General features: G+C 43.6%; 1 protein-coding gene across 2 annotated transcripts in view; it reads right to left on the reverse strand.

Annotated features, from left to right (window-relative positions):
* The window catches only part of MYH10 (myosin heavy chain 10), a 110,360-nt gene that overhangs the window by 50,905 nt on the left and 44,856 nt on the right, over positions 1-14,599 (reverse strand). The window contains exons 5-6 of one of the 2 annotated variants that reach the window (XM_074608178.1): positions 6,600-6,702; positions 560-589 (exon numbers count right to left, since the gene is read on the reverse strand). In XM_074608178.1, the coding sequence (XP_074464279.1) occupies positions 560-589; positions 6,600-6,702 (133 nt within the window). The remainder of the gene's footprint in view (positions 1-559; positions 590-6,599; positions 6,703-14,599) is intronic. The other variant, XM_074608179.1, reaches the window with a different exon arrangement.

The following is a 14,599-nucleotide window of genomic DNA, read 5'->3' on the forward strand; positions in this document are numbered from 1 at the left end:
TTTGGGCAGCAACACTGAACAGACACCACGTTGCTCACACCACTTATCCTGGAAATCAGGGGAAACACTTGATTTCAGAAGATGGTTGGTTATGCCAAGCTTTTTACCCTTGAGATTAAAGTCATCATGTTCCCTGAGAAGCTATAAACATATTCAGACAACACAGTAGGTTAATCAAAAGAATTCTGTAGCTTCCATTAATCTCTCTTATTTAGTACTTTGCTTAATATTTAAAGAGGTGTTCTGCACTCTCTCAGCAGCACGCTACCCAAGCCTACGCACAGTCTACTGGAGAAGGGCAGCTGGAGAGAGGGTGACCCTGTGAGGACACAGGACAGAGCGACGCCTCGAATGCGATGAGAAGTGCTCTGCAATGCTGAGGAACTTGTAAGCTGGTCACCAGTCCACTCCCTCAAAGCCAGTTAAATATTTCCAAAGTTTACAAGTTTGTATACCTCTACAAGATTTCCCACATGTTATAAATACAAATTGACAGAAAATAGAAGAATATATATCAGTTTGCCTACGTAACTTTAAAAGCAGAAAGAAAAACACTTGCCTGATGCTTGACGGGTTTAGGTGATTCGGGCTGTCCATTGCAAACAAACAAACGCATATGTTAGCAAGCATTCCAGCTGCAAGTCACATCCCAAATTATTAATGTCAGTAGGTTTAGTTTAACTATATACTCACTTCAGAGAAACGGTTCAAATTAATTTTAGAAGAGAAGTTATTCGTTTGTCATTGCACGGGGAAAAAATACCAAAACCTGTATTTGCGCAAAGGATTAATTCCAAATAAAACACGAGATGACAGATGGACCTTGAGCAGCACAGAAAAAGGGCAACAGTTTAATTAGCTGGGCACTTCTTTCCTCAGTTCTGCCAAACAGCAACAAAAAATAAACCCACAGCACCAAGGAATTTTCTCTACAGCCTCAGTCAGTGCAAGGTGGTCTTCTACGGATAAGGTGATAATTAGTCTTCTAAAATCAGAAAGGTTATGAAAGAGCCAAGAGGAAAGCACTAGTTAAGGCGGCTGGGGGTTTGGTTTTGCACTGTACTTCAAGCGTTTAAGAAACGCAAAGTTACAATCAACACAAAAGCTTTGTTTCTTTCCTTCAAGAATGACCATGCTTGTGAGAAGCAGCAAAATCTTAAGAAACTGGAAGACCCTGAAATTTTGCCAGGAAGAAGGGTAAAGGGCACAGGAATGTAATAAAGTAAAACTAAAACCCGCTCAAAATCCACATTTGCACAGTTTATGCAGAAATTGTCAATTCCATTATTATTTCCCTGGCTCAGTTTGCAAGTTCGATAATTTTGAGTTTCACATCAGAGCGCCTCGGGGGGGGGGGAAGCATTGTGGTGAAACACAATCCCCCCCCCCCAAAAATTTTCATGCCAAGCCAGATGCGCACTTCCGCCGTTTATGTCTATTATTTTAAACAATGAGCACTGGTTTAGCGCAGAATATCAGATTTTGAGAGAGGTCTGTAAAGCAGCTGGCAAAGGTTTGGTTTACGCAGCTCAGTGATGTGAATTTTGCAAAGCGGCGTCACACCTGCTCAGAAAACAACTCCGGCATCTAAAAAAAAGGTTAGATGTTTCAGTGTGAAACTACCGCTCCTCCGGTAACCACTGGATAATAGGCACACCTAGGAAATGAGGAGGCGTTCCGTTTGCTTGTCTTCAGCCAAGCTGAATTGCTCTCTTGGGGTGTCCATTTCTGTCCTCGCTTCGAAACAGAACTGAGCACAAATCAGACACACGTTTAACTTCTGTGTTCAAATTAGGGCAGTTAAAGCTCCTCTGGGAAATCCTCACTAAGGGGAGCTTCAATCTCAGCGAGCCAAGACCTTCAAAACCAATTATGTTTCTTTTGAAATTAATAAAACAGATTAAGCAATTTAGTATTTCAGCTACAAAGGCAAATGCAGTCACTGAAAGCCATCATTAACCTGAAAGTACCAGTAATTACGTTACGGTTGGACTCAATGATCTCAATGTTTTTTTCCAACCTAAATGATTCTACGATTCTATTTCTGAAGCTTAAAATGGCACCGCCGTGAGAGCTGAGCTTTAGCGACAATAGAGGGAGTCTGGGGTGGGAAGGCTTTTGGGGAGAGGGGAAGGGAACAAAAGCCTAAGTCTAATTAGACTAATTAGTCTAAGTCTAATTCTAAACCAGAGGTACATGGCAGCAGGATGACTGGAAGTGGATGGATGCAGTTATTTATAGAACTTAACATACTGCCGGACTTCATGCATTTGACCATGAATAGGGTCCAGGTATGTCCACAGTCAACAGGAACGGCTGAGGGCACCCCCAGCCTCACGCGGGCTGCAGGACACAGCAGTCCCCGGGCAGTAAGTGACAAACAGCACTTTTCCTTCTTTTGGAAAGCCATGGATGCAACTGAATTTTATTTTTTTTTTTAATTATTTCTATATTTTGCACTGTTTGTAGACTAGAGAACTCAAAAGTCAGAATTAAGACTCACTAAACCACATTAAAGCAGCTCTAACACATGCATTAACACTATTTCATTACCTTCTCTCTTCCCCATCTCACTTAGTACATATGGGGGTGACGAGCCCAAGCTAAGCAGTTTGGAAATCTCCTCCCTACCCTCCTTGCTTAATCCGTCCAAAACCCTCTCTAGACATATCAGCCGCCTCCTCGTGCTCAGCAGTTACCCGTCCTTGCTCTCTTCTTCGCCTTTTATTCTAAATATCCTTTCCTCCACACCTCCCGAGCCTACAAGAGAATAATTGGGAGTGAAGATGAGAGGGGCTCCTGCGCGTGGCCTAGGAGCATGGGACAGCTGACCAGGCCAACAGACACCAGCGTGGGTCTCCTTTGGTCTGAGCCACCCGAGCTCAAGCACAATGGTTGCCTTTGTAAAGCTGGCCCATGCATGGCACAGTTAGCAACCGAATAAACACAATATACTTGGTGCTGGCAAAATATTCAGATTTACCGGCAAAGCTCTTAACACTACCACCCCACTGCCCGCAAACGCTTTAGAGCTCAGATTTGTTGGATGTGAAGCTAAAGCTTTCCATTATTTACAACAGATACCCTCCATCTTCTCTCCCACGCTACAGGCCAACTAGGACTGTCCATGCGTCAGTCCTGATGCTCAACCAAGGCGCCCACAGCCAAGGAGTCAGGCTCGTTCTCATCCCACCTTCAGGCTTTAGAAGAGGTTATAACTCACTGCCAAGCACTTCTCCCCCCCCTCCATTCCTTGGCTCTAGAAAGCCCAGTCTCTATCCCTAATTTAAGGGACTACTTTAGTCTCACCAACTCTGGCAAGCCCCACAATTACTAAAGCTTCTCTTGGACATTTTTACCATCAGCACCTACCCAGGCTTCCTACTGCAGTGCCCAAGACAATACCTTTAACATTCTTTGCGATTAAACGGGAAATGAGACAGTGCGGCTACAGATTCAAACACTCAAAATTTAGGAAGTGCTGGTATAAAGGCTGTTCAGGGCTGTAATTCCACCCTCTGTGGTTACAACGTGTTATGGATTCCATTTCCCACAGGAGCCCTGTCTGAGGAGGACACACCAAGGACTCCTCTGCTGGTGCACAGTCACCAGCTGTTAGGAAAGGGGGCTGTTGGGAAAGAAAACGGCCATGGACAAGAAGCTGGATGCCAAACATGACGAGGACGTCCAAGGGGTGGGTAGAACTCCTACGTGATGCTTCTCGCCTGAGCTGGGCATTTCACAATCGGTGCTGCTGGAGAAGGCACGTGGTGACGCAGCAGAACATCAGCGCTGCTTGGCCACGGCCTGAGCTGTCAAACTGGGGGTGACATTTGTTTGAAATACTTTTACAGCACCGTCAGGCAAAACAGACAAAGTTAACTCTGGACATCAGAACAGTGTTGGGAAGATAATTATTCATTCATCAGCGTACAAGTTGCTTCATAAAAAATATACTCCATGGAGCATTCAGAACCGTCTCAGTAACACGCATGTCACTAACACGTATTTGTAACAGGACGGATAAAAATAAACCCACGACTGGCAGTGTATTTAACATGCCTATTCAGCGTCTTCTCCGTGCGCAGGAGAATGTGACGGTTGTACAGATGGGTACCATGGATCACCACCAGCCCTCCACAGTTTTCTAACAAATATGGGATCGGCAACAAATCAGGGTTGCCTCTATAACCCCAACTCTGACGCTTCCTAACTTTTGAGTGTTAGGTGTGTAAGTTAAGATATTCTTGGTTTGCAATATATAAATAAGAATGAATTGTTACGGAAAAGGAAGACACATTTGTGTTTTCAAAACTGTTTTGGTTACATTTTTCATAAACGTTTGCTTAATTCAGTGCTTACTGTGGCTCTGTAGTGAATGAAGTGCACGATCAAAGCATTGAACTTTCACTCAGGACACTGCTCTGTTCTTTTTGTTGTGTTTAAATTATGTTGTACAAAGAAAAAAATGGTTTTCCACAGTCTCAGTTATCAATGGTTCACGAAGCAGATCATTACAACAACCATCTTAAACTCTTTTGAGATGAACACCACCATCCCGTTGCAGCTCAATCAGCGATTCCGATTGAATTAGCTAACGCTGCATTAAAAAGGGCAACTCGTCCTTCCCTTCACTGACCTTTTCCACCCCCACTCTCCCCTTTCTGTTCTGTGCCATCCCTTCATACCAGCCATGCAATAAACACAACCAAGAAAATTTGTTTCAGTTAAAGCCAGATAGTCTTTTTAAGAACACCAGCACCAGTTCCCAAGCCCAGCCAGCGGCCACGGGAATTGTTACGATGACGGGAGCTCCTTTCTGGAGCTTCCTCAGCAGAGGCACTGCCACAAAGCGCTCACGGAAATGCAGCATGAGAAAGGCCAAATAAACACAGAGCGCTTTTTAAACAATAAAAAAGAGGTCTTCAAGTGGTTAAGCACTGGAACAGGTTTGCGGAAAGTTTGTGTAATATCCCTCCCTCGAGATTTTCAAAACTCAACTCAACAAGGTCTTGAGCAACGTAATCTGACTTTGAAAGAAGGCACGAATGAAAGGGGGCTGGACCAGAGGCTTCCAGAAGGCTCTTTCAACCTGAAGTATTCCAAGTGGTCAATAGTATATTCATAAGCATTTGGTACAAACCCCGCACAATTCCCTTCTCTGCATAATTCCCTTCTCCAATAGCTGTAGGCAATTTTACTCCTGTAGAAATGGAAAAAAGTGCTGGTTTTGTTCAAGGCTGCACAGCGGTAAAGCCAGGAATATTCATAAATCAAAGCCTACAAAGAAAACCAATTCTGATGGATGGCATTCTAAACAACGTTCCCTGGAGGCACGTATTCTCCCAACACCCAAGACAGTGTGCCACAAACACACACCTAATAAGCTGCCGCTCCGACCAGGAGAAACTTCCTTTTAACGGTAACTGATGTGGACACAACCTGCAGCACACTCAGACTGCACGATAAATACTTAGAAAAAGAAACTGTGATCTTTCCGATGCGATAAACCAGCAACAGTTTGAGTAATTATCAATGCACAGCCACGTTATTTGCTTTTGATTAAAGCAAAGATTCGGGTTTCCCCATAGCCTCGACTAGATTTCTCCAAGTCTCCCTGCAGAGCAACCTGTCCTTCTCTCCCAGTTCAAAGCCTTGCCTTTATTTTTCCCTTCACAGATGGGTCAAAAATCGTCTCCTGTTTTTCCAGGAGTTTGAGTCTTGACACATTCAAGAATGTCTTAACGTTAATTGCCGTGCACTAGAAATTACAGAAATTGTTGCTGCTAAGCCGGATGATATCGTTCAAAGCTTCCAAGCGGAGCCGCCCGCGGTACGGCTGGAGAAGAGCAGGCGAACGCCGGGATTGATCACGGAAAGCCACTGCCTTGTACCAAATTGAATTAATTCCTTGTTACAAAGAGCTCCAAGTGCTCACAGTAACGATATTCAAACCCATTCACATTTCTTAAAGCAAAGAGCTGCTAAAAAATCCGTGCAAATTTTGAAGGCTGGCAGTAAAATTGAAGTTTTATGTAAATCAGTGACAAGTTAACAAAAACTCAAGATTCTCTGACATGGAAGTGCATATGCTCTTATTTGTAATGTAATAAAATCTGAGCTTTTTATTAGCTGCTGACTTCTAGATATCACAAGTCCGCAGCAGTTATTAAGCTTGATGATTTTTCCCCATCTACAAGTTAATTTTTGGAAGAACGGAAAGCTTGTTCACAAATAGAGTCCTGAAAACTGCATCTCCTGGGAACTAAATTCACAAAGAACTGCCCAAGTTAATTAATTTTTTTTTTATTTTTTTTTTAAACTGGGGTTTACTGCATCAGAAAGCTTTGATACTGTTTCTAGTTACAATGTTGGCATAAAGCATTTAATTTCACAACAGAAATTAAACAGCTAACTTTAACTGGAAAATCTGATGTAACTGCTCATTTCAGCCACTACTAAAGAGAAAATAATGGTTGAGGCAAAATTATGTGGATACATTACAGCTTATCTTTAATTAACAGAGTTGTGGTTTTTTAACGCGAAGATGGTAGTTTTCAAAAAGAACAAGAAACAAATGAGAAAATATCCCAACTTACAGGAATATTATGGTCCTTTCTTCCTTTATGGGAGGAAGCAACATGCGCAAGGTACTGAATAACCTTCTTAGTGTTTTCAGTCTTCCCGGCACCAGATTCACCTCTGCAAAACAGTTCAGACATTTTCCTCAAAATTAATTTGCAACAATTCATCAATCCTTTGTTCACAGCAACCTCTTTTCAGCCCATTTATGGCTTCGACTACGCAACGGACCTTCACAAACTGTCTAAAACCAAAAGCACTGACCCGGCAGGGAACCACAAGGTATTTGTTTAAAATACTTTCTTCAGCCTACAGATGTCTTTAGCATTAAGATGTTGATACAACGCGTAACATTAGTTTGATTAAAAGCTTTGGACTACATGCCTGAATTCCTTTGTTACCTTAAGTAACAAGGAACAGACGTGTCCTTTGCCTTGATCGCAAGGCCAGAGACGGAATTTATCAGAGTGCAGATACATATATATTAATTTTTTTAAATCATTATATATATATACACACACATACGCTTTTATGTTTAGCATACTTGTCATATATTTTATATTCCAGGAGCTGGTTATGAGAATTACCAAGCTGATAGAAACATTCAGCATCTTTAGAAGCCAGTTTCAAAGTACAGCAAAACACATTTTAAACCCAGAGACTGTGTGCACTACTCAGCTCAGGCTCTCAGCTAGGTTAAAGACGTATTTATGGCCACAGGGCTACATGAATTCATTAAGAGATGAATTTATTCGCGTAGAGTGGCACACAGATCAACAGAGATAGTAAAGACACGTTTCATTTTTAAGACGGAGGCAGATTTAAAGCAGAATGTGTTTAGACAGAATTAACTGCGAGGTTCACGTCTGTGATATTCCAGGCAGGAAACGCGACCCAGTTCACATCACAGCGATCACAACTGAGCTTACTACAGCTGCTTTTTTTTTTTTTTTTTTTTTTTTAAACCTAGGTCTGGTCTCTGTATAAATCCACACACCAAAGGGATTACCAAGGCTCACCCAGCCCCGACTCAATGGCAGTAAACTACCGCAGAAAGAGCCCGTTTCAGGCGAGCCAGCGCCCGCCGCTACCGACTCTGGAGTGTATGAGACTGAAAAGGATTCTGTTATGGGCATTTGCATGGGAAGAGTGAAATTACTGGTGTCATTCAACAATTGTTCTGAAATTAAAAGTTTGGAAGCCAACTACTTCGTAAGAACGACAAATACACATTTTGTGTGCTTGCATGATTCTCAGCTAAGGCATTTATAACGGAAACGTTAATTTTCCAGGGGGGGTTTCAGCACATTCTTTTGCAGTCTTCATAAATGCCTTTCTCCACCACACTGCAACAGCCCAGTTTTGTAGCCAGTCTGCATTTACTTCAGTATTTAGTACCTTCAGACCTGCACTTCTTGATCAGACAGCGAGCTTAGAAGCATCCCTACCCTCACGTTACACTTCTCATCTGCAAAAACGAGACAACATCACGCTTGAAATTCTAACTTGGCATTTGCAGAAATGATATTACCCCAGATTTTCAGAGAGAATGGACTCTAAACCTCATTTCTTTTTACCTCCCAATTCTCTTAAGCTATGGAGACCCTGCAGGACAATGGCACTTAGCAGGGGGGAGCTCTGGCAGCGTGAGCATCCCCCAGCCGCGAGTGACAGGGACAGAGAAACCCCCTCATGGCAGCGCAGCAAAACTCCACAAGTAAGTCCAAGAGCTGGGGACGAGCCTCAGGGGGAAACAGCCCATAGAATGGTTTGGGTGGGAAGGGACCTTAAAGCCCACCCAGTGCCACCCCCTGCCCTGGGCAGGGACACCTCCCACCAGCCCAGGTTGCTCCAAGCCCCGTCCAACCTGGCCTTGAACCCCTCCAGGGATGGGGCAGCCACAGCTTCTCTGGGCAACCTGGGCCAGGGGCTCACCAGCCTCACAGCAAAGAATTTCTTCCTAACATCCAATCTAAATCTACCCTCTTTCAGTTTGAAAACGTTACCCCGTGTCCTATCATTACACTCCCTGATTCAGAGTCCCTCCCCATCTCTCCTGTAAAACCCCTTCAGGGACTGGAAGGTCTCCCCGGAGCCTTCTCCAGGCTGAACCCCCCCAACTCTCTCAGCCTGTCCTCACAGCAGAGGGGCTCCAGCCCTCCCAGCATCTGACCTGACAGACCAGATCAACCCCTGGGTTTTGCAGGAGAAAAACCTTCACCTGAAAACACTGAAGAGAAGGATTCCGCAGAGAAGCTCTGGGATATTCACCCCAGCCTCAAATTGCAGCCTGCAATGTTAGAGCATTAACCAGGGCACCCCAGTTTATTGATGGCATCTGCTCCTCAGAACTACATCAACAAAGCAGTTTTATTCTATTTTTCCTCAGAAGAGGACAAACAACTTTGGAAAATAATACAGAATATGAAAGATTAGAAATCACTGGACTCAGTTACTCCAAACTTTCCGGAGACCGAGATGGCAGTTCCCTTGAAACACGTTGCCTATGGTAGCTTTGCTCGCTGCATGGAAAACCTGGGAAGGTATTACCTGAAGAGCTGGTTACAAAGAGGATTACTCTGAGAATTAGCTAATGGATAACCGGGTTTCCTTTTTGCCAAGATACCATCAATATGCAACACAGAAACTGGGTGTACTTTGGGACCGCTACAAGTGGAACAACGCACTTTTAATGAAAAAAATCCCATTTCGACCTGGCCCAGAGTCACCACGTACAAGACAAATGTAAAGATTGATACTCAGAAAAAAAAAAAAAGACCTCGGATGTCAATTCTTGCTTCCCAATTAGTCTTTATTTCTAGTTTCCCCTTTACTGCAGTGTTTACATAACATGATTCATGACTATAAGCAATAATGGAAGCGGTCCTGCCTGTTTCTAGATGTGTATTAAAATATGCTTAATGCTAAACTATTCCAGCAGGTAAGAGAAGAAAGAAAAGAAGTACACCGAAATATATATTTGCATTTTAAAACAATACAATTTGTTCTTATTGTCGTCAGAGCTTGGGAACGCGTTATTAGCTAGGCCTTTAAAACTAGATAAATAATCTTTTCTGTCAAATTACAGAAAAACAAAGTTTATTAAATTTTAAAGGAGGAAAATCTAATCTGACACATGCAGCGAGAAGAAAATAGTACAATAAACACAGTCCAGATGTCGACTTTCTAAAAGGGCAGCAGCAGCACATGGTTTTAGAAGAGTCTCCTGATCAACGGGCTTTTCTGGCGTACGCACCGCTAAAGCTTCATACGGCACAGGAAGGTCAAGTGCTTGCAATACATTCCTTTCGCTAAAAAGCCCTTAAATCTAATAGTGGGTTTTTTTTTTTTTTTTTTTTTTTTTTTTAGAGGAAGTCTTTATGCGAGTTCTCATTCAAAAGCAACACTAATGGATGTTATCATCCTAGTTCTCCTCTCCCTGGAGCTCCCAAGTATGCCAAGTATTTCCTGCAGGATCGTGTTAGGTAGCTCTGCTGCCATATGCAATAAAAGAATTAAGACGATTTAGGATAAAGTCCTTTTCATTTATAGAAATGATGACATCTGCATACTTCAGTTCTTTCCCAGGAGGGCAAACAAACGAATTATAAAAATAAATTAAAATCTTCTACCTCCATCAACCTGCCCAAAAAAGGTAAACTTTTAGTAATGCTCCGTGCAATATTTATGGAATGGAGATGGTATCACAAAGCTAAAGATTAACTTTTTCAAAACCTTGTTTTAATACAACTCAATTAATATGTTACCATAAATTAAACAACTGAAACCCCTGGCTGAGATCCTAGCCTTACTTCGGTCAATGGCATCTTTGCTGCCAACTTCAGCTGGGTCGTAATCTCACCTCCTTTATTTCAGCCAGTTAATTCCACTATTAGTAGAAACAACACCTTTTGAGACTGAATGGAGATGCTGCATCAGCTCAAGGCGCGGGCTACATCAAACAGCGCATCCAAGAAAACAAACCATCTTTAGCCATAGCCTCAAGTCGGAGGTATGAGGTTATTCCATCCATCAACTGGAGGATCTCTCCCTTCCAAACTCTGTCACAGAGACAGGTCAAAGAATATCTGACAGTCCCTGGTAAATTCATGCAGCATCTAGAGTTAAAGCACTTCTCCCTAGAGCAGCAAATCTGCTTTGAAGCAGCTTCAAGCACATTTAAAATAGGAAAAGCTTAGCTAGCCTGAGCATTTTAAATTTTTTACGTGGTTTTTAAATTCATTGCATGTAAAGCTATAGTGTTATTTTCAATACAGGAAAGTAGTCTTCAGGCAAATTTATCTCGGCTACAATTTGGTTAGCAAAAATCAGTGACTGACTGCTCAACCAGCTCCAGGTTTTTTCCCTGAGCAACTTGAACCCAAATCTTGCACAGAAGTTAAGAGGCATTTCCTCTGCTGAACAGATTGCCATCTAGAAAACAGGCAAAACGACCAGAGCAGGAGACGACTCGCAGGTCACAATGCAAACAGGCACCAACCAGGACCAGAAGCTGGTCTCCTGACTCCCCGGCGAGCAGCATGTGCTCCCATGCAGCCCACTTCTGACAGCACTGATCCTTCTACCAACAGGTCAAGCATCCGTCTGGGAAAGATTCTAAGGGGAAAGACCTGTTCTAAAAGAAAACAGTAGCAAAACAGTTGCTTTTCTTATTGACAAGCAGTTTTGAAGCATCTACACATCTTCTTGCGATAGTTATAGGGCTCAGTATGGCAGGACAAGGCAACACCACTGCCCCTTCCTGAACTGGCAAAGGAGTTTCTGGATTTTAAGGAAGTCAAATCAGTTTAAAAGTCGCTTGCTGAAGTCCCGCTGCAAGAACTGGCAGCCTCCAAGCACTGCCCCAGCTCACCGTTCATTTCACTGCCAGGTCAGGGCTACGCAGGACATCCAGAGTGCAGTGCCGTGAGTCACGTAAGACAGAAGGACACAAAAACACGTGTACAAAGAAAGTTCTGAAATTCAAAGGCAGACTTTTCTTCATCTTGCTACCTGTGCACAAGTCCCTCCTGCAAACTAACATTTGTGAAGATAAGCATCTGGAATATATCAGGATGCTCAGATGCAGTTCGTATCATCTATCCCATTACAGATCATCTCTGTGATTTAAGTTACTGAAAAACTAACCAAACAAGCCAGTATTTTCCATGCTGGGAGCCTGGATCACTTGAACCTTTCCCCTGCCCTGGGAGTTTCAGTCTGTCGTTCCTGATCAGCAGCAAGCCCTGGGATAGGACGTTCATCTGGAAGCAGAAAACCCTTCTGCAAAGGAGAAGGGGCACCACCACCTTGGCAGCTGGGCAAGTTCTCCTCAGTGCCCCATTTCCCCAGACACAGCAATCCTGACCTGCTGCTCACAGGTCCTCTGGCCAGCAATTCCTCGTTTCATACGCAGCAGCCACTTCCATGAGGCAGCAAACATGAAAGTACGCACTTACATTGTCTGTAGGAGACAGTAACTGCGTAAGGAAGAGCCCCAACAATGGTCTTTTGTCCTCCTGACAGCAGCAGTCGCAAAGAAGAGAAGAGACACTGATTCTCAGACACAACTGAGCAGATCTTCTACCAGTTACAAATTAATAGATACTCACAGTCAAGACCTGTAATTAAAAGGTTCTCTTAATTACTTGGCTAATTTTCTGAAACAGAGAGGTAGAACTGATAGTTTGGACTAGCGCAGAAGAGCCACTAATTGGCTTTACTATCGGCAAGGCTGCTTTATGGCTCCTTCATTGCTCTTGAGATGCTTCCCATCATCTCCCCACCCGTTGGCTAGGGAATGTTCTGAGCTGGACTCCTGCCAGGGGCTGGATACAAAAATGCTTGGCATTTGCTGCTGTTATCCTTTACTAAGCAGCCTCTATTCCCTCCACACCCCACCACTCCTACGGAAGCCAGTGCAGATTAGATACCCTCGTACGGCCGCAAGCGTCGGCTAAATGACTGTTTATCAAGCCCAGTCTCAGTTTTGAGAATACCATAAGCTTGTGGTAAGATTCTCCAATTTAGAATATATTAGCTTAGGAAAAAAAGAAAAAGTGCAGCGCAGCACATTTCATATTTGTCTTTCCCAAAGTCGCCTCGCAGCTAACGGCAACAAAGCCAGGAAAGGTCTGAATATCTCTCAGATTCCTAGTATGCCACAGCAGGAATTTCTTCATCTCGGGCAGCAGCCTGGTGTGCCCGGTTAACATTCACAGCAATAATCAAAGAGAAACAACAAAACTCAGCAAAACATCAGCAGCTGCAGCTTCTCAAAGGAGAAAAAAAATAAAAAAGCCTGCAAAGCTTCTCATCGCAACTTCACAATTTACCTCAGTGTGCATCTTTTCATTTCCGTGTGTGCACATTACAAAGTTAACACCACTAATTAATTTCTTATGCTGGGTTAATACAGACTGATAACATACTCAAAAGCTAGCAGAAAGATCAAGTTGATGGAACTACATATATTTTCCTTTCTTTTCAGCAAGCTAAGACTTCACAGACAGAAGATCCTAAATAAATTATCATCTGCACTCCGGCCAAGGGGGAGGGATGAGATGGAAGTCAGCTAAGCCAAGCTTCTAAGAGACGCGCTGGGTTTGGGGGGCTGCTTGTTGGCTTCTTATTTGAAAGCTTGATGAACTAAACTATAAAGCGATCGAGAGCTCCAGCACCTTCCTGACAGTTTGCTACCATTCAACTTCAAAGCTAAAAAAAAAAATCATCACTATTATTGTTCATTCAGCTCCTCCCATCTCATCATTAACCAGGCAATAATCTGGCTTTCACCAATGTCCAATAAATTGTCCATTGGACTCCGGAACTGCACGCGTATGTGCCTGGGCACACATTTGGGGTTTTCAGTTGGTGAAAGGCCAAAGGGCACACAAGAAATCACACCGCCGTCACCCGAGGGAACCAGGGTTATAGCACGGAGCAGACAGAGTCCTTCTAGACGTGGGGAAAGAAGATTTTTGGTTCACTCTGAGAAAAACCTCTGTATTAATTTCATCAAAAAGTTTCTCCTACAAACTCTGTCCCTGAGGCTGTCTGTCCCCCCACACATGGTTGGGGGAATGGGAGGGGAGCACGATGAAACAAGTGAAAAAGAGACCAGAAGAAAGGAAGTCAGTGCATAAATATCCATAAGATTATATACCACTAACTCAGAATAAGGCCCCACAGACTAGTCTCCTCAGCAATAATTGCCTGTATTTGGTTCCTTAGAAGATAGAGAGTGGAAAGAGAAGAAATCAGAAGTTAACAAAAAAAGAGAGAGGAAGAAGGCACACCATTTTATGTTCAGAGACAACTCTGATTTCTCCAGCAAGAGCAGAAAGTCATCTGTGTCATCAAGCCTGGACTGGAGAACTGAGCGGCAACCACATCAGGTGGCAGCCTGAGCAGTACCTCTGGAGAACCTGCTTCCATGTCAGGTAGAGGACAAGATGTTCTGCTGAGACAAGCATCCAGAGAGCGCAGCAGCAGGGTTTGGGTTTGTTTTGGTTTTTCCCCCACTCCTGGTACTAAGTTTGACTTTGAGAAAATATTACTAACATTAAAATCACCAGTTTATGCAAAAATCCTCATCTTTAGGGCATGTCAGACCCCAAACTCCTCATGGAACATCAGCAGGTGATGAAGTTGAGACAGAAAACCTCCAAGTAATCCCACCACCTTCAAAAAAATCATAAGATGTGATGAGAAGCGTGCCTGGAGAGCTACGCACCAGGCTAGCTCACTCCACATTTAGATCAAAGAACCATAGAATGGTTCGGGTTGGAAGAGACCTTAAAGCCCACCCAGTGCCACCCCCTGCCCTGGAGAGGGACACCTCCCACCAGCCCAGGTTGCTCCAAGCCCCGTCCAACCTGGCCTTGAACCCCTCCAGGGATGGGGCAGCCACAGCTTCTCTGGGCAACCTGGGCCAGGGGCTCACCACCCTCACAGCCAAGAATTTCTTCCTCAGATCTCCTCTAAATCTCCCCTCTTCCAGTTTGAAACCATTCCC

Source organism: Larus michahellis, chromosome 14, assembly GCF_964199755.1.
Source record: "Larus michahellis chromosome 14, bLarMic1.1, whole genome shotgun sequence".
NCBI lineage: Eukaryota > Metazoa > Chordata > Aves > Charadriiformes > Laridae > Larus > Larus michahellis.